This window comes from Anguilla anguilla, chromosome 1 (assembly GCF_013347855.1).
Source record: "Anguilla anguilla isolate fAngAng1 chromosome 1, fAngAng1.pri, whole genome shotgun sequence".
NCBI lineage: Eukaryota > Metazoa > Chordata > Actinopteri > Anguilliformes > Anguillidae > Anguilla > Anguilla anguilla.
In genome coordinates this window covers 51,762,553-51,784,808 of record NC_049201.1, presented here as the reverse complement: position 1 = coordinate 51,784,808, position 22,256 = coordinate 51,762,553, and the positions used below count along the sequence as shown (strand labels likewise).

Sequence of the window (22,256 nt, the reverse complement as noted above, 5' to 3'; positions counted from 1 at the left end):
ACCATCTGAAGAGAATGTGGTCATTCAAACTTTATGGGTCACATTTGTGTCAGCTAAGATATCCAATATTGTTTGTTGTAACCTGGGCTCATTTTGAAATCAATACTTTTAATGGCAGGACTAGACTTGGCAAGTTTTGATTAATGACTTATAGACAGTGCCTTTTTTGCATGAGTAACTTGCCATTTTTGTACATTGAAGGTAGGTTTTTGTTGAGATATTATTTATTTTATGCATATACATTCTAGCTCAAAGAAACACATAAGCCGCGTTTCCACCGCAGGAACTATACCCCGGAACTAGGAACCTTTTGAGGAACTCAGTGCGTTTCCACCGCAGGAACTAGGGTCTAAATTTAGTTCTGGGGGCTTTGTTTTACCCCCCAAAACGTTCCTGCTCGGGGGGTAGTACTTTCCGAAAGTACAGGAACCTTTTGGGTGGAGCTTGCAGCGCTGAACATTTCTGATTGGTCGAGTACTCGTAGCATTTGTGTTGTATTTATTTTCCGCCATTACCCGCCATGTTTGAAAATATGCAGCGGCAAACCAATTTATTTTCATAATAACTTCAAATCAAACTTGTATGTTATGCGGCGCAGTAGCCTACTTCTTGGTTATAACGTCTTGGAATTATAACGTGTGCTCTTCTGTTCTTTTCTTGCTTTAGTATTCGTTTTATAAAATGCTAAGCATTCGTGCTGGGACAGCATATTACGTAGGCTACCAAAACATTCAAACGGATTAATTCGGTTGCTGAATATTTTCTTCCGGATTTTCTTTGTTAGCCCGTTGTAATTGACTCAAAACGTTTGATACAGTTATGTGAGGTATGCGGTAGTTCTGCATAATTAACATTGGTGATACAGTACAAGCAAACTGGAAATCACCTTCCGCACTTTTTATCCGGGTAAAATAACAGGTTAATTCTAGTAATCTTCGCTTTAGCTTTTTCAGACTGCCGTAATTTTACTCAATTTTACTGCCATTTTTCAATTCCACGAAAAGACCAGGAAGACTATGGACTCATTTATCGTGCATGGTTCGCATCTGGAGGGCACACTTCGCTGCTCGGCTAGCAGTAACTTCGAAGGAAAGCAAACGGTGGCTGTACCACTACTAATTTACATTTTCACGCAAGTCCGAGTTTTCGTTCTATTCTTGTCATTTTGCGATTAGCCTATATGGAATTGACGACGAGAAAGTAATAAAACAGCAAATTGTTTACAACGTGTGCATGTTTTCTGCTGTTAATGAATGTGTTTGAGAGGATATATGAAAATCAATAAATACAAAAGTAACCATATATAGTCATTGTTGGTAACCCGTTGTATATAAGTGGAATAAACCCCTCCGGGCTGTCCCGGTTATTAGAAAATAATGTAGGCTACTTCGGTGGTAGTATGGGGTTACAGAAGAAATCATATGACAGATGGACCGACGACAACGTCAGTGGGCTAATTTGCCTAATCTTCGCGGTACTTTAGACCCCGGTGGAAACGCAGACAACCATTGGCTGAAGGAACCTTTTAGTTCCTGGTAAAGTAGTTCCTGGGACTGAAAGTTCCGGGTAATTTTGGTGGAAACGCGGCTATAGACATGGATTCAGACATTTTGCCTTTACCACGAATGGCAATGTATTATATTTCTTAAGATATCTGACAAATCACAATGACAAAAATACCATTTTGTGTTTTGTTTTTGATACATGGATCAGACATGCAGCATGCAGGCTAAAAGTTTTGACTTCATATATATAGACACTTCCCCACTTTTCCTACTGCCCTTGAGACTAAACAGATTCATTCCAAGAACCAAGCCCACCCCCCCCCCCCCCAACCCCCACGCACATACACAAAAATAAAACCAAAGAAACTGCAACAGGTTTTTTTGCCGCATTCCGATTGACCTCTTTCTCCTCTACATGCATCCGCACATTTACCAGCTCCCCCTCCCCCACACATGCACGTGCTATCTTCCTCTCTCTCATTCTGAAAATTCAGAAATATGCTGCAGCATTCAGAGACTATTTGGATCATACAATGTCATTTCACTACTTGAGAAATGCATGCACCATCTTGTCAGGATGAATGTTTCACTTTGAGTGTGTTTGGTATGCAGTGCTAGAAATTTAAGTAGCTGATTTTATGATCCCAAATATAAATTTATTATAATTGTGTTAGGCATTGCATACAAATGGGTTTAAAACAGGAAAATTGGGCAACATTAGAATCCCCACTCTTAAAATCGCCATCTTGTCTGTTTTTAACAAATATGCTTACATATGGCTGCTCAGAAGTATAAAGCAGATAAAGCTAATGAAAACTGGTCATTTTGAATATCTGTGTTCCTACATAAATGTGAAGTGTCTTATGCTTGTTGTGGATATCCTTCAATTTACTGAGCACTGTATACTAAATAATAACATAAAAATGTGATCACACTAAGCTAATAATATCTAGTGTTGTAGAAAAACATTTAATTTGAAACAATTTTCTAGGTTTCATTTAGACCTCTGCTCATGAAGTCAGCTGGAACACTAACCTAGGTTTTCATTTTATAGTGTTTGAGTCTTCCCATAGACATGTTCTGTATGCAGTTTTCAGGTTTTATGTTTCAGTGAGTGATACTTAAGTATATTGATTAATTGCTTCATGCTGGCATAACAGAATGTAAATAAAGTTAAGTTTATAAAGAATATTTAAAAATGTGTCTCAGAAGCGTATGGCTCAATATACATACGGACTGGGAGAACTGTTTTTCGACACTAGAGGGCTCCCTCTTCCACATTCACGCCAAGCCATATCGACACAAAAGTTCATGGCCTCGTTCCCTTCTCCGTCTCGGCAAAGAACTCTCCATTTGGCCGCCATTTTGAAATCCAAATCGTTCACAGTACACCCGCCTTGAAACCTGGAACTATGCCGCGGGGCCGGCCTCGCAAACTAAGGGACAAAACCAACGATGAATCAGGTAAACAGTGCCAAAATACCACGAATAAATAAAGCACCGTCTAAGCCTTTTAACCATGTAGGCAAGCCTCGGGCAAATTGCGGTATCTCTGAGATAAAAGCACTTGAACATTGTGTATATAGTCCCCGGATATAGTACTGTTGGTGTCCATTTCTTTTGTGCTGTAAAAGGAGTGATTGAGGCGGAATGATATTAATAACATTTGGTGGCTCTACTTAGTCCGATCCATCCTAAATTTACACCTCCAAGAGGGCATGTCGTTTAGGGAGAGCAGGATACTTTTGTAAACAGATTAGAAACGACAACACTTTTGATTAGCTAAATAAACGTTTCGCTAACGTTGTACGGGTGCTGCCTTGTTTTGTTTCCTGGTGTGTGCGTGTTGCAACTAGCTAACTGCTCGCTTTGTTGTTTGTTAGCTGATCATGTAGGTACGTTAGCTTGGTTGCAAGAGTCTTTCTGGACAAACACGAAATCGTTGCTTGCATAGCATACTTCTGTTGCTCGCTGGCTAGGCTTATGTGCTAGCTAACGTTAGCTAGTTGGCTATAGTTCACAATACTGTGTTTTCAACGTGATCATCTAACGTAACGCTGTCTTAAGAGACTCGCATAACACTACATGGCTAGCTAACTGGCTACCAAGCGAACATTTCTCACCGGTTAACATGTGGCATTACTAGCTATCTAGTCACATTTGCGCAACTGAAACACGTTCGTGCGAATTACGTTAGGTAGATATTTGCCAACCTTTCTTATTAAGCACTTCTAGTTAATCAAAGTAGTAGCTTTCAAATAGTCATATGTCTTCAAAACAATAGTGATATTACCCTTATATATTAGCCATCCACACAAACTGTCCTTCTGTAACGTTAAGTAACAAACTGGACCTAACGTTAGCATGCCCACAATTTGGCTGCCAGGCTTACGTTATGTGGAATACACGAATCACATGCTGCATTAATAGTCTAACCAACTTTTAAAAATGCATTCCCTAAATAACCAGCCAAAATCCGCTCCAAAACGTTACAACGAACTTGATTCCAAACCTGCCCCCCATGTTACACACTGGACACTTCGTTAATATCATCTAATGACTACGCTACGCATCTACTACCGAGCTATTGTTAATTTCACATGTTGGTTGGTTACCTAGTTTCTAATTGGACACAATTCCGGGGGAACGGGGCATTAAGAAGTGAAATGTTTCTTCATAAGTCGATCCCGTTGTTTATTTATTTATTTTTTGAAATGTGTATGTATTATCATGATTTAGATTTTTTTTTTGTTGCAGATCATCTGAAAGCCGCACATTCATTCAAATTTGTTTTTGTTTAATTATTTATTTTTACAAGTAGTCTAAATGAGATCAAGATGTCTTCTGTGAGGGAGACCTGCGAACCAGTCACACGTTAACATTCAGCATGACTTAATTATTGTATTAGATGGTCAGCATTGGACGTTTATAAGATTAACCCAGCATATCTGATGTTGCAGGTCACACACACAATACGCTTATTTATTTATCGCAATAGGAGGAGCAATGATTAGAAGGCACTTATTTAATCTTTCCCTTTGCAGAAGGTGTGCAGGAGTCCAACCCAGAGAATTCTGGTTACAGTCATGCAGACACCAGGGAGAAGAAGTGTACTGTGTGCTCACTGTCTTTCACCAAAGAGAGCCAGCTGCAGCGGCATATGCGCGATCATGAAATCAATGATAAGGCAAGTGAAGTGCAGAGGTCCTTATTCCTGAGCCCCAGGGGTCTGTACTGGAGTCTTTGGCTGTGTTCTTTGTGAAAAGGTGGCCACTATTTTTAGGTCTTGTATTTTTTTCTCACTCTCCACAAGTCAACCTTGAATACTGCTCTTCAGACTCACCCAAATCTTATCCTTGTCATGCTGTTTTTTATTATTATTTTTAAAAAATGTATTTACATATTTGCTGTGTGTTACACAGTTGCTAAAGATGAGACTGATTTTCCGATGGCCAAGTCTGCTGTATAGGGGGAGTGAAAAATTAGTTGGCAGTGAAAAAATAAATCTAGGTGGCCCTGAGAAAATAAAGCAGCTGTTAAGTCCCTGCAAGAAGGTGGCTAGTTCACGCATACAGGAGAGAGCATACATGTATGCACATGAGCAGCCTGTGTTTGAGCCAGGGAGGCAAACCCATCACCCTTGTGTTGGGCACCCATGCCTGCTGCAGTGCCCAATAAAACACGAAAGCCCCTCTCATAGTCTCCCTCGCCTGCCCTCCCTCTCTCCCTGACAGCCTCACCGGTGCGACGAGTGCCCGATGTCCTTCAACGTGGAGTTCAACCTCAAGCTCCACAAGTCCACCCACGCTGTCGTGGACCCCACCTGTCCAAAGTGTCACAAGAAGTTTTCCCGAGTGGCCAGCCTCAAGTCCCACATCATGCTGCATGAAAAGGAGGAGGTGCGTAGTCCCAGAGCCTCATTGCCTCTTCCCTTTTTTCCCAGCATGCACTTTTTTATTTGTGTCTGTGCAGTGGTGGGGGTTAATGCTAATGTGTGATGATAAATTTAATATCGTTGCACAAGGTGCAAATGTGCTACACTGCAAAACCAAAAAATAAGATTCTTGACAAGTATTTTAGTCTTATATCTAGACTGAAAATATTATTTATTTTCCCTTTTTGCTAAATAAGGCAAACAGATTGCCAATGAGGTGAGGCAGTTTGACACATTTGCCAATGGGGAAATACAATTTCACTTGACAAGCATTAAGTTACTTAAAACAAGCTAATATTTTCTGTTTGATAGAAAAGAAATACAATTTGAAGTCTCACTACACGACTAAAATATTGTTACAAGACTAAAACACTTTTTTCCAGTGTACATTTGTGAAACTAGCCAGCCAAAATTTAATTGCTTCCTGACCTTTGAACCCCAGCATGACTTCATGAGTCCTGAAATGGGAAAAATAAATGTATGGGGGCTAGGGAAAGAACATGCTATCCACATGCTGTTGAAGTCTGCTAAGAGGTATTATTTCCCAAAAGCAAACACCATGGATTTTCCCTTCTCTTTTCATGTTTCAGTGTGGTTATTTTTGCATTCCAAGTAGTTGGAGATGCTCTTTGAAGTGTTCATAGTATTTCTTCATTTTTATCCACAAATTCGTTGGGACACTGTTTAAATAAATTCGTATACACACTTTTAGACTGCAAACATGGCCTTACGCAGTACCTGACTGTGGTAATAGCCGTAAATGATGCATTAGCCTATACAATTGGCTCCTAATTATTGAATGCACTCAGGACTCTTGTGACATAATGCACTTTCCTGGAATTTGCACCAAACGGTAATGGATTTAATTTGTATAGCGCCATTTATGGATCTTAGAGTGCATTACAGTGAAATGGCATAAGAGTATGGGAGTAAGTAAAATAGCATGATCAAAATGGGACTCACTGCATACCATTCAGTTGAATTGTGTATGTATTTATCCAATATAAGGTGCCACAAAATAATAATGAATGTGCCAACAAATAGGTTTTTAACTAGTGCTCTAATTTTATGATTGTATGAATTATTATTTGTGACATTACAATTTGTTTCCCTCTGAATGTAATTTAAAAAAAACATTTGTCTTTGACACATTAAAAGTTGGTGCTGAAATAACTGATGACTACAGCACTTCCCTTTCATTAATATTTTTTTTTGGATATGGCGACAATCAGTCATGCATGCTACGCCATATTGCTTCTTAGAGTTTGAGATCAATAGTTAATTATCACTTTCATTATGGCTTTTGGGTAAAGACCCTTCAAAATGATCTGTTATGCAGAGTAGGAGATCTCTAAACCTTTTGTTTGACCATCATGCCAAGACACCTTCTACATTACTGTCTATCTCTCCAATCCTTTCATTTTGAGAAGCTGGGATTTTAGTGGCATTTTCATGCTTAACGGGCATGTCCTTGTACCCCATTGGGGCTGTGCCTTTCCCCCGCCAATGGCGAATTCCAAGACTTGTCCAGTTGGGTGCTTTCTGACCCCCCTCTTTTGGTGTCCATCTCCCCTTAGAACCTGATCTGCAGCGAGTGTGGGGATGAGTTTGTTCTGCACAGCCAGCTGTCCCTGCACCTGGAGGAGCACCGCAAGGAGCTGTCAGGAACCAAGGTCTACACCTGCAAGGCCTGCGGCAAGGAGTTTAAGATGTCCTCCCAGCTCAAGGAGCACATGAAGACCCATCTGCGGATGAGGTGAGGGAAACGGGCCCCACAGACAGGAAGTGCCAACCGGGTCCTATTCCTGTCCATGAATCTCAGCCATTTAACGCAGGGCAGATAAACTGTAGGTTATCAAAAGCGCAGTTGGAATTATTTTTCAGTAATAAGATGGCTGCGCTGAATGATTGGCTCAATATGGTAGGAGTTCCTGCCCATTGAAGCCCGAACAGAAATTAATTTATGTAATAATTGCGTTCAGCCCACATAGTGTGTGCTCTCCGTAGCATTAATCTCTCAGCAGGATAAAGCAAAAGATGGAAATATGTTACAAAATAAACCCTTTTTGTGAAATGAGGCATTGCTAGTTGTTTTGCATTGAAGCTTATTGAGGAAAATGCCTACTTGGTTGGATGCTCGAAGCCTTTGTGAATCACAAGGCCAACTTGTCAGCACATGCTTGAACCATCCACTTGTGCATTTTTGTCTGAGTTAAGCTGTGCTTCTTAAATTATTTTGGGGATCTTTGAAAATAATTGCAAGTGCTCCTGATATGAAATATAGGAGCACTGAAGTGCTGGCAATCCACAAATACCACTCTTATTTGACATAAAAAATGTTTTTTTAAGGTGATAATTCATTTCATGCTGTTTGATGAGGAGACAGAGCACATTCTGCAAAGAGAAAATTATATTAAACTGGTATGGAGGGAGCATTGTGTACCTAGTGAACCTGGAAGGTTAACTCTTTTAATGGGTTTATCATCAGACCGATCATTGGAAACTCTAGAAACTACAAGAGGAACATTGACCGGAGTGGGTTCACAAACAGTTGCCAACACTGTGGAAAGGCGTTTAAGAAGCCCAGCCAGCTGGTTCGACACATCCGGATACACACTGGTGAGTGTCATACAATTGTAGCATTAGAGACGTAGGCACATTAAAAACGTTCTGTGTAAAGTCAAATTTGGTAGAGTACTTGCAACTCTACCAAATTTGTGCATATGATCCCCCTTGGCCTAAATGTATTTAATGTATATTTTAGATTGAGATAAATGATGGTTTTAAATCATGAAGCATGCTTTTCGGTATTTTATCCGATGATTAATTATGTAGTGTATTGTCTAGTCTGCCGTTGTCCACCAGGGGTCCCTCTAGCTGCATTATTGGAAGTGTTGCTACTCATGAACCATTATGTCTTTTTTGTGCCTCACAAAAACTCTCATTCAACTAATTTACTATAATTAGGCCTAATTAGTCCTTGGGTACTTCACTGGGTTCAAGAGGCCTAGAATCACAGAGAACATTCTTAGATTGAGTATTCTGTGCTCTTTCAGTGAGCAACACCACAAGCTAGAAATGACATAAGTGTTATATCTCTGCTTATTGCACCCAGTTCCAAATTGCACCCAGTTCCAAAACAGATACCGCAAGTACATCTAGATATAGCATGTTTTGTGTCTGACAAAAAATTGTTTACAACATTAGCATTATACCCCCTTTTTTTAGATTTGAACTTGTCAGTTTAATAAAATATTTCCTCCTGTATTTGCTTTCCTGCCACTAAAATTTCTGAAAGAAACTTGAAAGAAAATGTGTCACTCATAATCAGGGACAGTCAAAATCGTTGCTGATGGGTTGTTAGTGAGGTAGTTGATGGGAGGTTGATGGATAAGGTTTCAAAAATTCAGCATAGAGCTGCTTCATCCTGTAAGTGATTCATTTATTTGACACAGTCGCCCAACCTTTATCTCCCAGGTGAAAGGCCGTACAAGTGCACTCACTGCGGGAAGGCCTTCAACCAGAAGGTGGTGCTGCAGACCCACATGGTGCGGCACACGGGCGAGAAGCCCCACCTTTGCTTGCTCTGCCCCGCCTCCTTCTCCCAGAAGGGCAACCTGCACTCCCACGTCCAGAGAGTGCATTCAGAGGTGAGCTTTCTTTCTTGAACCGAGTCCCTCAGCTCCCTAAACTGGGGGTTTGTGAGGAAGTCTCAGGGGGTTCCCGTTAAAATATAATAGTATTATAAACCTTGTGTTGTGTCCGGATCCTAGGTAATTGTTCTTACGTGTGTATACTGTAGCAAAACTGATAGGTGTTTTGTATAGGGCCAAAATATATATTACGTGACCAAATAGATATGCTTCCACATTATAGTGTGTCAAATAGCTGCTGCTTTGCTGGCTGCGGCAGATGCTGCCTCAGCTCCAGTTCTGCCTCTATGCAGGCTAACAGCAGGACTGGGAGAAGCGTAATAATCTGGCAACTGGGTCTTGATTCAGATTCTCTGTTTCACTGCCAGCCCTGCTGCAGCCCCTTTGCGTACACAAGGGAGAGATATGGCTTTTTAAATGGCATCGGTGTGTATTTCCTCTGTTGTTTGTCAATGCATATTGAACAAGTGATGGTTTGCCATTATTTGTCCAGGCCCCAGTTTTTCAAAGAAAAAAAGAAACTAAAAAAAAAAAAAGGTCATCCATGCTGTGTGTACTGGGTGGAAGTTGAGATTTCATGGACCTCATGAGGGTGGAACTAAAATTATCTTTCAGTTGTTTGACTTGCCTGAACCCATCAAAAGGGTTTTACTCTTTACAACGATTGGTTCAATTCAACCAGTCACTGACAGTGTGCGTCAGTGTCTGTTTGTTTTTGGCTTCAGTCATCGCTGGTTCTCGGTGCCAGTGCTGAGTCAAACTTCTTTACAACGTGTGTTCTTAATGACACCCGTGAGGGCGTCTCCCATTTTGTGAAAACTGCAGCTAATGCACTCCCCGGTGAGGCGTGAAAAAAGAAACGGATGAAAGAAGGTCCTCACTTCATAAAAATGATAGGTGTTGCACGTCATATTAGCAACCCGTTGTTGACCTAGTAAAGAACAAAAAAAAAAAAATAAGCAAAGGAGGTTGGCCATGATTCATGCTGAGAGAGTCGAACTGGAGGTTGAAAGAACTGAAGGACTCCCATTGATGGCTGCAAGTGAATAAAGGGCCTGAATGTGCTGTGATAGCTCTGACCAACCCATCCACCTCACTCATACCACTATCCTTAATGACCCCTCCACCTCCCTCATACCACTATCTTCAATGACCCATCCACCTCCCTCATACCTCTATCCTCAATGACCCCTCCACCTCCCTCATATCTCTGATCTCCATTTTCCCTCCGCCTCCTCCTCCCCCGGTGTAATATCAACATCCTGTTTGACCCCCCACCCCCCCCAGATCCCTCTAGGTGTAGCTCTTGTTGGTCTCGCAGTGAGAAATTGTGCTGTGGTTGTGCTGTGCCGACCATGTGCATTGCCGTCGGCTGAACTGCTGCACACTGTGTGTGTGGGTTTGAAGCGGCTCCTGTCTCTGTGTGTGACAGCGGGCACGCACAAGACTTTGTTGTTTTCAGCTTTGAGCTCCACCCTCACCTCATCATTACCATAGCAACTCTCTGTGTCCAAGGCATCGGTGCCGCAGTTTGAAATGCAATCCGCTTCTGAGAAATGCTGTTGATCTTGAACATCTAGATGAAGCAGCTCTAGAGGAGCAGCAAGACCAAAGGTTAACAACCCTGGTGCTGGATAGTAACAGGGGTAGCTGAATTTTTTCATCCTAAAATCAGCAACTGCTGTAGACTCTGTAAATTGGAAGCGGTACCTGTCCGTTAACTGAGTAATCGACTGTAAGGATTCGTAAATGGTGATCAATTGACACTGAACATCAGTAGATCCTGTGGTTTTCCAGGACTATAGGACTGGTCACCCCAGAATTAAAGAAAGCAAAGATCTGGGGGTGCGGTATGGCTGTACTAACATACTTATTTTGTAGGATTTGTTATAAAGCAACTTTTGTAGTGGGGGAATTCCCACTGGATCCCTTTTTGAGGTGAAAGGAAAGGCCTTTTCACATAGAAGAGTGTGCTGCTGAAGGAACTTGCAGAATAGAAATCAGATGGAGGGGGAATTTTGACTTGTAACGGTTTGCTATTTAAATGTAAATGAAAGAAATAGCATGGGGAAACTATTGTATGCAGAAGCATAAACACTATCAAAACAATTAAAGCCCAAAGCATCATTTTCATCAGACTAGATTGTCTTCTGCAGCTGCCTCACAAAGGATCCTGTTTATTCCCTTCTTTTTTCTGAATTCAAAAGGAGTAATATTACATTTATACAAACATGAAGAGCGTAGGGGGTGGGGGGCGGGGGGCGGGGGGGTGTCGGCAGAGCTGTACTCCATGATGACAGGCATTTGAGGTATCCGCCATTAACGCGTGTGGACATCTCCTTGATATGCGCATCAAAGGCCAGCCCTGGTTTTTGATGACCCCTCTTTCAAACGGCGTCCAAGCCTGACGTATCTTTCCCGACAGTGGTCTGCTCTGGTTTAACGCGGAGCCGCGGCAGCCTTGTGTTTGAGTGTATAGGTGCAAATCCGCCGAGGTTCAGCTATTGCTGGGGTACGAGTTGCCAGCCGTTGCTGCGTTTTGATTATCCGTCTATTCGTACAAGTGTCCTTCACGCCATTCCGCTTGGCAGTGCACGATTGAAATATGAGGAAGGCTGATTATTTCAGGCAGGCTTAAAATGTGCTCACTCCTCTCCAAAGAATGTTTAGCCTCTGTAATGAAGAGATGAAAGCATCTGCTTATGACCACTGCTTTTGTTTTTAGAATGGCAGGCCTTGTCTCAGTGAATTTTCTTCCACTGAAGGGTGGACCTCCTTATTTCGGCACTTTACGGGGGTTCTTCACCCAAAAATAAAGGTGTATTTCCACTTGCTATTTGTCCGTTCGGTTTTGCTGAGATCTGTCAAGTCTTCTCGATATCCGCTGCGGCTCACCCTGATACAACGGACATCAGCGGGGGCCAAATGTTTGTGGCGCTCAAAGCTAAAAAATTGACATTGGAAAAACTCAACAGCAACCTCTCTTTTCAAATATAACGACACGGTTATTACTCACGAACGTCCACAGGCCTTGTTGTGCTCGGTTTCATTGAAAACTACTTCCTACCGAAGTACGCCATGTGTGTATATCCACGTTAGTCTCTGTGCCAGAAGGCCCAGTATTTCTGGGTGCAGTGTCAACATGTTTTTTATTAAACTGTTCACAGAAAGGTACGTGGATGTTCGTGAGTAACCGTGTCATTATATTTGGAAAGAGATATTGCTGTTGAGTTTTTCGAATGTAATTTTTAGGCGCTGTGAGCCCGAGAAACATTGGCCCCGTTGAGGTACGTTGTATCAGAGTGAGCTGCAGTGGATATATTAAAAACTTGCCATATCTTTTCAAAACCCTTTAAAGTGCTCAAAATATAGATTTTAAATGTTGATATTGGTTGATATTAAAGGTCATAGTTTTTATACGTTTAAGTTTCCTCCACAATGAATTTAATGCTTCCATTCCGGTGAGGCTTAGAGGGTTGTGTAGTTTATTAAAGTCAGCCGACGCTTACACAGCTTGCATGCTTTTTACATACAGTCCATTTATGCAGCTGAACATTTATTGAATCAATTTAGGTCAAGTAGGCTACTTTGCACAAAGATGCAACAGCAGTTCCCCTCATGGGAATCAAATCCGTAGCCTTGGAGTTAAAAGCCCAGTTCCATAACCATTATGCTACACTGGTGGCCAAATATAAAAACGGAAACACATACAATGTATTCTTAAATTTGTGTTTTGCAAGACCCCCTAGCACTCCTTCACGGACCACCGCTGGTCCTCAAATCCCAGTTTGGGAACCGCTAGTCATGTGCATGCTGTATTATTTGATCAGAATGTGTTTTTGCTGATAAAAGAGAGCTCCCTGAACTATATAATGTTAAAGAAAGCAAACGGGAGTAGATGATATTACACTATAAAACCTGTGCCAGATATATAACAGATAGACTGAATTGTTTTGTTGGCAGTTTATGAAAGGCCTGTGCCGTAGGCTTTCATTAAAAGCTGCTGTTGATTGGCAGTGCATAGTAAATGTTTTGCCAAAGGACTATGCAGCACTTTCACCATCCAAAGACTTGCTGACTTTAGAGAAACGCGTTTTTTTTTTCATTTTTTTGTGTAACTGAAAAGATTCTGCGGACCCTGAATGATAAAGCTTACCCAAGGACATGATTCAGTGAAAGAGTTCCCCTGTTAAAGTTCATTTAAAAAATGTGCTGTTACAGACTTTCATAACTTTATTACTTTTCCCCTCAGCTTTGAGTTCAAAGGTTTTTGTTTTTGATGTGCTGTTTGAAATGGTTTTAGTTTTTGTGAGTATACCTTTATCATGCTGGAATAAACCTAACGGTAAATATTTAAACAGAAATTATTAACATTTAAGTATTAACATTAGGATTTTTATCCCTCAATGTTCCCTCAATTTCCTCTTACCTCCCACCTCTTAGTGTCCTCCATGTTTTCATTTATTAACTTTTATTGTTATTATATCTGCCATTAATGATTTATTAGCCTTGCAAGTAACAGGCTAAAAAAACAATTGGCCAACATCCTTCTAAGATATTACATTGCTGAGAGCTTGCATATTATAATTCCAAGACAAATATATGACTTATGAGGTTATATCATTGGTTTATTGAGAGCTCATTTTTATTTTTCTCATTTTTTAGTCTTGTCTTTTAGCAATGAGTAATACAATCATTAGTTTTAGTTATTGTATTCTTGGTTTCTTGTTCAGACTTTTGTTGTGAATTGCACAAAACATTCAGATCACAGCTGTGTTTCACTTTGTCAAAAAAGTGGTTTATCTTTGGTTTATCTTGTCTGGTTTTCTGTGTTCTATAGTCTGTCCTACCTTCCATTGTTTAAGGAAAAAACTTGTTTTTTATTGAATTTCATGCTAATTATTCAGAATTATGAGAATGAGGTAACTTTGCAAAAGACATCCAGTTTTTAGGCTGTGGAGATGCCTGGTTAAAAAGTAATGAAATACACGTATGAAAAGAAATTGCACGATGTTCTCTGCTCTAGTTAGTATACAAAGGATACCTATTTATCCTGACCCTATTATCAAAATATATTGCATTATATTTTTAGACATGAAAAACAATGTCAGTTGATGTTTAGCCAGAATTAATCTCTCTCTCTGTCCCACTACTATTCTTTTCCTTTGTGTTTTTTAGAGAGATGGACATCTGTAGTAACGTCCCTGTGCGGATATCCTCATAAATTCTTTTTTTCAGCAACCATCCACTAATCCATTTAACCAGTGGTAGTGCTAGCCGATGGGATGCAGCGGTCTTTGGAATGCACAACATTTAAAAATGTGCATTTTACACCAATGTATTTGAATTCTGATAAAAGTTACTATTTCTGCCATAATATGCCAAATGTGTGTTGTTCATAATTTTATTCTGATAGTTTTACCAACAACAGGATGAAACAAGCTACAAATAATGATTTGATGTTCTGATCAATTTTTGTTTTTTTTTGCCATTCAGGCTAATATGCCTTACAATAATAACAATTAGCATATAGAAGCAGCTGTCGTTCATTTCACCATGTCGTAATTGCAGCACCTTTAATACATGGTCTTTCAATTTCAGGGCACCATAATATTAGCGTCAAATGGCTTTACCAGTGTTCCTGATTAGTCAGGTGTGTTCATTTGCTTCCTTAATGCAGGTTTAAGAGAGTTTTCAGTATCTAGTCTTGACTCAAAGCTTTTCATTGGACTGTATTATTGGCGTTTGTCAATATGAGGACTAGCTTTGTGTCAATGAAAGACAAGAAATCCATTATGAGGCTGAAAAATAATAATAAGAAAAAACAGTCAGACATGAGCCAAACTTAGGCTAACCAAAATCAACTGTTTGGAACATCATTAAATGTTTGTCATTAAGAAGAAAAGGACCACCGGTGGGCTCAGTAATCACAAATGACCTGGTAGGTCAAGGAAGCTTCTCCAGTTGAGGACTGAAAAATTCTTGTTATACTGAAGAAAAACCCACAAACACTTGTCCGCCAGATTAGAAACATTTTTCAGGAGGCAGGCGTGGGTGTGTCATTGGCTACTGTCTGCAGACGATTTCAGGAACACAACTACAGAGGCTTCACTACAAGATGCAAATCGCTAGTTAGCTGGAAAAACAGGATGGACAGGTAACAATTTGCTTATAAGTACATAAAAGAGCCTGCAGAGTTCTAGAAAAGGTCTTGTGGATAGATGAGACCAAGATTCACTTGTATTAGAGTGATGACAATAGCAAAGTATGGAGGGCAAAAGGAACTGCCCAAGATCCAAAGCACCCTCTCTTACCTGTGACACTTGGTGGTGAAAGTGTAATGGTTTTGGCATGTATGGCTGCCACAGGTACTAGCTCACTTGTCTTTATTGATGATGTAACTGCTAATGGCAACAGCAGAAATAATTCTGAAGTGTACAAAAGCATCTAATCTGCTGAAGTCCAAGCAAATGCCTCCAAATGCATTGGACAGCGCTTCATCCTGCAGGAAGACAATGATCCCAAACATATTGCTAAAGCAACAAAGTTTTTCATGACCAAAAACTGGAACATTCTTGACTGGCCAAGTCATTCACCTGATCTGAATCCTAGTGAACATGTGTTTTATAGGCTGAAGAGAAACTAGCCCCCAAAACAAGCCGAAGATGGCTGCAGTACAGGCCTGGCAGAGCATCACCAATGATACTCAGCGCCTGGTGATGTCTAAGGGTCACAGACTCCATGCAGTTATTGCATGGAAAACTAAACTTGATTACTTTCATTTACTTAACATTAGTATGTCCCAAAACATTATGGTTCCCTGAAATAGGGGGGCTATGTATAAAAAGGGCTGTAATTACTACATGCTGAAACCAAAGTATAAAAATTCCCTTAAAATAAAGCTAGGAATGTACGCTATGGAGGAGTACGGAGCCAAATTAAAAAAAGTCTTTTTCAGCCAAACATTATAGAGGTCTCTCTATACTGATAAATCAAAATTTTAGAACATCCATTTTGCTCAATGTGTAAATGAATACAGACTCCCCATTCGGTTATTCGCTTTTTCAAATAACCGAGCACATCCCTAGTCTCTTACCATCTCCCTCTCACTCTCACTTGTATCTTTTCCCTTCCCCTACCTTCCCCTGCCTCTCTTTCTCAATTCTTTTGCAGTCAAAGGGAGTTCCATTGTTCCACTGTTTGGACTGTAGCTGTGTGTTTAAAAAGCTGGGCAGCCTCAACGCGCACATCAGCAAGATGCACATCTCCATCATCGAGGACCCTCCCCATGCACAGGTGATGTTCATATGTGGTCAGCCTGATATGCAGTTCCCCCTCACAAGCACAGACTGTGCCCCCAGCTGCCCACACGGCCGCACTGTCTCGCCTGTAAGCGGGGTCACAGGAAGTGCCTGTATGCAAGGCCACAGGAAGTGTCTTCAGTACAGTAAATAATGGATACAATACAGTAAACTTCAGTAGTCCAGAAATGCACGCTCTCCTCTCTCCTCCCCTTATCCCCTGCTGCCCTCTCACCCCTCTTCTTTTCTCTGTCTCTCTCTCTCTCACTGTCCTGTTCCGCACTTATTAGGAGGTGGGGGAGGCGGGGCAGACAGTGACGGGGGCGGAGGGTGCGGCAGGAGTGACGGACGTGATCCAGCAACTGCTTGAGCTGTCGGAGCAAGTGACCGGCGAGAGCGCCCAGGCACCACCCCCCGTGCCGGCCATTTCCATGGAAACGGGGATCAACCAAGACATCTTACAGGTGAGCCACCACCCCACCACCCCCCCCCCAGCAGCCAAAATCACGCTCCTCCTCCCGCCCCCAGGTGTCCCACAATCTGGAAAAAATAAACAAGCGAAACAAACACGGCAGCATGTTGCAACCCACCTCCCCGCAGGCTCTGTCCTGTCTGTTTCTCTGCGTTACGGAGTTGACACCTTCGCATCAGGTGTGCGGCCTCATTAAATCCTACGCCACCTAGAAATCACTTCCCTTGTTAGAGCCGGTGTGGCAGTGTTGTGGTCTCTGCCCCCGTTGCTCAGCTTGCCGACACACAGCGTGGTCACAGCATTTGTCTCCGCGCTGCAATCTGGAAACGTTTGGCCTGGCTCCTCTCTGCTTTGCCAGAACTTGGTCCTAATTGGAACACCTGCCCGTTTAAAAAAAAAAAACCTATTGACAGGCAAGAGACATCCATTGGCTCGACGGGGGAAAAAAACAAAAAAAAAAAAACAACACACTAACAAATTTACTGGCTAAGCATTTGGCTTAAATACAGTATTTATGCTTTAAATATATATTTTCTTGATGCTGGAAGTAACATTATAAATGAGGACTTAAACGGTTTATATTGGTGAAAATATTTTGTTTAAAAAAAAAAAAAAAAAAGTTGACAGTTATTTACATATTGCAAGGTTCCGTTTTGCTGAGAGTAGAAAAATGTCAGGGTAGGAAATGTGCCGTGGAGGGAATGGGGTGAGAAATGACGGGTTTGAGGGAATGACGAAACGGTTCATTTGTTACACGGAGGAGGATATTTGGAGCCTCACAGAGCGATTACACTTGAACGGTTTGCGAGGTGGAAGGAGAGTGATGGCCGAAAAAAAACCCCTCTTCAATCACCTCGCACAAAAGACTCTGAAATTGTTTTGCTCTGAAGAAAATTATATACCTGGTTCTGCTCATGGCTCGCAGTCTTCAAACCTATTTATTTTCACTGTAGGTGAGGGAATGTCATCTTTTTGTAAGACAAAAGGTGAGGGGGAGGGGGAAATGTCAGTGAATTTTCTCCAGAAGGTCAAGGAAGATTGTGCCAAAAGATATCACCTGCCATAGCTTTAGTCCTTGCTGAATTATAGCATGAATTGGCAAATGCATTATACCATTCCATACAGAACTTTTCCTTCTTAATTTGAGGGGTCCCAGTGTCAAGAGAGGGTACAACTGAAATTACATTACATTTATTTGGCGGACTCTTTTATCCAAAGCGGCGTACAATAAGTGCATACCAAAGGTCATTGGAACAACTACAAACACAGGTCCGAGAAGGTACAATACTCACTTTGTACAGTTATTCAGAAATTTAGAAATTATTAATGACTGCAATAAACCTCAGCAGGTTGGATGAACAGGAATGATTACTCATCTTAAGGAAGATTAAATTACTGTATCAAAATTACTAACCAACCTTTACTGCAATTTAATAAAATCATCCTTATGAAGGCTCATGCTTCTGAATTATTATGAAAGTACCAGTTGGATTGATAGCCTGATTAACAGTGTGAAGGCCAACAATGTGCAGAATGTCACCAGCCAGTCCTGTTACAGCAAATCACATGTTTTGAAGGTTTCAGGCTTAAATTGTAGGTAAGGCTGTTCTACTTTTGGGTAATGTACGTACATAACATGAAATACCTCGGTGGAACATTGTTGAAGGTGTTACGGTTATGTGCTTTGTCACGGAAATGTTTTCTGTCTCCTGATTTCAGCAAGCCCTGGAGAACAGCGGACTCAGCACCATCCCGGTACAGTCACACACCCAGAACAGCAGCGCCCCCAGGCCAGGCGCGGCCGCCCAGAACCAGACGACGGAAGGAGTGGTCCCCGCCCCTAATAAAGGCCTTGGCTCCGACAAAATTCACCGGAAGGAGAAGAGGAGCATCTACAAGAAACCTATGCAGATGCCAGGTGAAGAGAGAGAGCATTGTCTCCAATGAGGCTAAAGCTAGCGTGTTTGTGCATCCCCATTTACACCGACTGCCTCTCCTTCCAGGCTCTATCAGGGAGGAGAACGGGGTCCGGTGGCACGTGTGCCCCTACTGCGGCAAGGAGTTCAAGAAGCCGAGCGACCTGGTGCGCCACATCAGGATCCACACGCACGAGAAGCCGTTCAAGTGCAAGCAGTGCTTCCGCGCCTTCGCCGTCAAGAGCACGCTCACGGCCCACATGAAGACCCACACCGGCATCAAGGCCTTCGAGTGCCAGTGCTGCAGGAAGTGCTTCTCCACGTCGGGCAGCATGAAGGTGCACATGCGCCTGCACACAGGTGAGAGCCTGCAGCCCCGCACCTCCAGGGGATGGGGGGACCACTGCCTTTGATCTGCCATTTCTAGACCGGCCCAGGTGTCTGCTCCATTTCCACTCAGGTGCATACGTGGGTTCAGTATTTTGGTCAGTGTTATGGATGACGCATAGGGCCGATGGGCCTATACTGGCCATTAAGGTTCAGTGTGAGAACTTGAAAGCCTAGCGCTGAGCCACAATGGGTAAAAAGAAGTCGCTGTCATCTTTCAGTGTTCATGTGGGAGTCAGCCCAGGGAGTGAAGGAAGTGCTTTATGTTGTGTTACTACTAAAATGCTACCGCTTCTAATAATAATAATGCAATTTTTTCTTGCTGTCAATTTCCCTGAATTCTGAAGAGTACAAATTGTTAAGTTCTTTTGGAACTGAATTATCACAGGGCTGTGTTCACTGAAACTGGATTCAGTACAATGCAGACACAAAGCGTGTAGCCTTGCTGCAGTTCTGTTCTGCGTGGGGGTTAATAATATTTCAGACGATATTAATGATATTTTCAGTGGAGCCCCTTGTTTCAGTGCTGACGCTCTTTATATGTAAAGTGCAGCGTATGCAGCCCTTCTCCCTCTACAGTAAACAGTGCTACTCTCTCATTTTCCTCTTGAAAATATTTTGTCATCATCAAATCCAGGAAGCTTTTATCATCTCTATGAAACTTCAAAAGCGCCTGAAAGTTAGTGCTGTATTCATGCATCTCCAGCCTCTTGCGTGTGATGCCATGTGATGGCCTCGCATCCTCTGTCATTAAAGGCTGGCCGTTTGTTAGGATATGCCATTGAGTAGCCTGCTGAAAAATAAAATCTAATAGAATAGAATATCCCTTTGCCCAGTACATATGCGATGTAAAATAACCAACTTTAAAATGCAAATGATATCAAAGAGCTTTCTGTCGAATATCTAGTTTTTAGATTACGGCTTTAGAGAGACCGTATAATTTGATGTGGGAAACCGTAGGAAGGGTGTTTTTCTTTTTCTCTCTCTACACAGATTTCTCTGATCTATTTTATGTTTACAGCTATATCCAGCCAACATCCGAGCTTGGGAGGATATAGCTTAATAATATAATATATTACTCGATAATATGATGTGGTCCGGATCCCGGACTAATATGATTATTGGGATAATACAGGATAAAAATCATTCACTGAGAATATTACGACAGTTATCCTGACCTTGGATTTCTTTCTTCGTAACATTTTGCACTGCATATGCTTCCCAGCTGATTGTCCAGGCCCTTGTACTGTCCTGACTGGTCTACTGCAATTCTCTTTTTACTGGTCTGACAGCACCTGACAGCACTTGAGGGGTCTGACAGCACCTGCATGTGCTGTCAGACCCCTCCAGTCATTCATCTTGTCTGTAACCCCCTCCCTCCCCCCCCCTCCCCAAATACTCACATCATGCTTCTCCTCATATCCTTCCATTGGCTTCCAGGTTTGGCCTGTACAAGCACAGATCTGGTCTCAGCTTACAGGAACTGCACCCTCTCATGTGCAATTTATTATCAAACCTGGCACTCCTTCCAGGCAGCTCCGATCCTCGCTATCCCTTCCGGAATCGGTTCCCATTCTATCATGTCTCTTCTTTACTTTGACCCCCCACGGGTGGAAAAAGCTCCTCACAGCAGTCAGGGCAGCCCAATCACTGCCTGTCTTCAGCCCCAGACTGGAAACTCATCTCGCCTAACCCTGAGCATTTATTCAGTTATGCTGTTCTTAAAACTGTACTCTTAAATCCATTTGAAGCACTACTGACTTCCTTTTGCTCGTGCTTCACTTTGTGCTGTAGGTTTATGTAAAAAATACCCCTGTCAGTTGTGACACTAATTGTGTCTGATTGTCTCTGCTCTTTGCATAAACTACATGCATTTTTATAAGTTTCTCGGCACAACAGTATCTGTTGTGTGTGAAAATGTAATTTAATGGTTTGAACAATTATTTCAGTTATAGCCATTATTTTCAGAATATATTTCACAGTATGGAATCTGATGTATCCAATTAAATTAATTCAATTAAATTAGTAATTATTATTTCCATTATTTATCATTTATTGTTTCTTGAAAAATGAAAGATATTTTTTCAGCTCAAAGTGGTGTGGTGAATGTAGTTTAGTTCTCAGAGAAGCATCCTTTTATCTACAGTATGGCACTAGCCCTAGGGCATTTTGATAGCAGTTACTGTACTGTACTTCAGTGTTTTCTCCATCACAAAGTGTGTAATTTAGGGATTTCAAATTTCTGTTTTTATCCGTCCAAGAAGATCCTTAGATGTAAGTGCTGAAGTAAACAAACCTTCGCTTTTCTCAAGCAATTTGAACATTCAAGAAAGAACTTTAAAGGAGCAACTGAGTCATTAACATTGATGAAGGCTTAGAAGTTTTGTTTTGTTTTTATTCCAACCAAGTGGTGTGTGACAGTACATTTGTTATATTTGATCTGCAGTACAGATAATTTATGCATTGAAATAATCATATTCTTATGTAGTCTTTCACCATTTTTCTTTCTAAAATTTCTTTTTCTTATTTTTTAATTTGCAAAGTAAACCCACTCAGCATCATTTATATAATTACACCTTAACGAAGGAAAGACTTATTTTTTGACACATTAATCAGAGTACAAATCCTTTCTGTTCATACGCATCAAGCAAAATCTAATTAGATTCAGTCTTTCTGCTTTGAAGTTGATCCTGACTCCAAAGAGACCTTTCTGTCATTCTGCTTCGTGAATTTAAAAAATAGACTTTAAAAACAACTTGAATATATACAAGAGAGGGTGTTGCATTTGTATTGTGAAGCCATTTTCTGTTGCTTTACAATATTTTTTTTGTTCCATGGTTTAATGAGATTAGGTAAGCCAGTAATTCTTCAGTTTTTTTTGGAGCAAGTGAATCATTTTTTAAAACAAACCTAAGTAGTTAGTATTTGGGTCATCATTTAAAAGGCCTGAGTTTTGCTGCGCTGCAAAACTCCATGATTTGCATAATCAGCATTCAGTGTAGCAAAGGGATTGAGCCATGTAAGCTTTTTACACATAGCCATGTGCGAAGCATTGATTTTTCTGTGTCATTGGTGGATGTATCTGTGT

The 22,256-nt window shown here is 41.3% G+C and overlaps 1 protein-coding gene across 1 annotated transcript in view; it reads left to right on the top strand.

Annotated features, from left to right (window-relative positions):
• Nucleotides 1-2,822: 2,822 nt before the first annotated feature.
• The window catches only part of LOC118209310 (zinc finger protein 236-like), a 68,106-nt gene continuing 48,672 nt past the window's right edge, over nucleotides 2,823-22,256 (top strand). Inside the window, exons 1-10 of the mRNA XM_035384543.1 lie at nucleotides 2,823-2,969; nucleotides 4,550-4,692; nucleotides 5,240-5,404; nucleotides 7,017-7,195; nucleotides 7,928-8,058; nucleotides 8,917-9,089; nucleotides 16,266-16,388; nucleotides 16,684-16,857; nucleotides 18,585-18,783; nucleotides 18,869-19,141. Of these exons, the coding sequence (XP_035240434.1) occupies nucleotides 2,918-2,969; nucleotides 4,550-4,692; nucleotides 5,240-5,404; nucleotides 7,017-7,195; nucleotides 7,928-8,058; nucleotides 8,917-9,089; nucleotides 16,266-16,388; nucleotides 16,684-16,857; nucleotides 18,585-18,783; nucleotides 18,869-19,141 (1,612 nt within the window). The 5' untranslated portion in view covers nucleotides 2,823-2,917. The remainder of the gene's footprint in view (nucleotides 2,970-4,549; nucleotides 4,693-5,239; nucleotides 5,405-7,016; nucleotides 7,196-7,927; nucleotides 8,059-8,916; nucleotides 9,090-16,265; nucleotides 16,389-16,683; nucleotides 16,858-18,584; nucleotides 18,784-18,868; nucleotides 19,142-22,256) is intronic.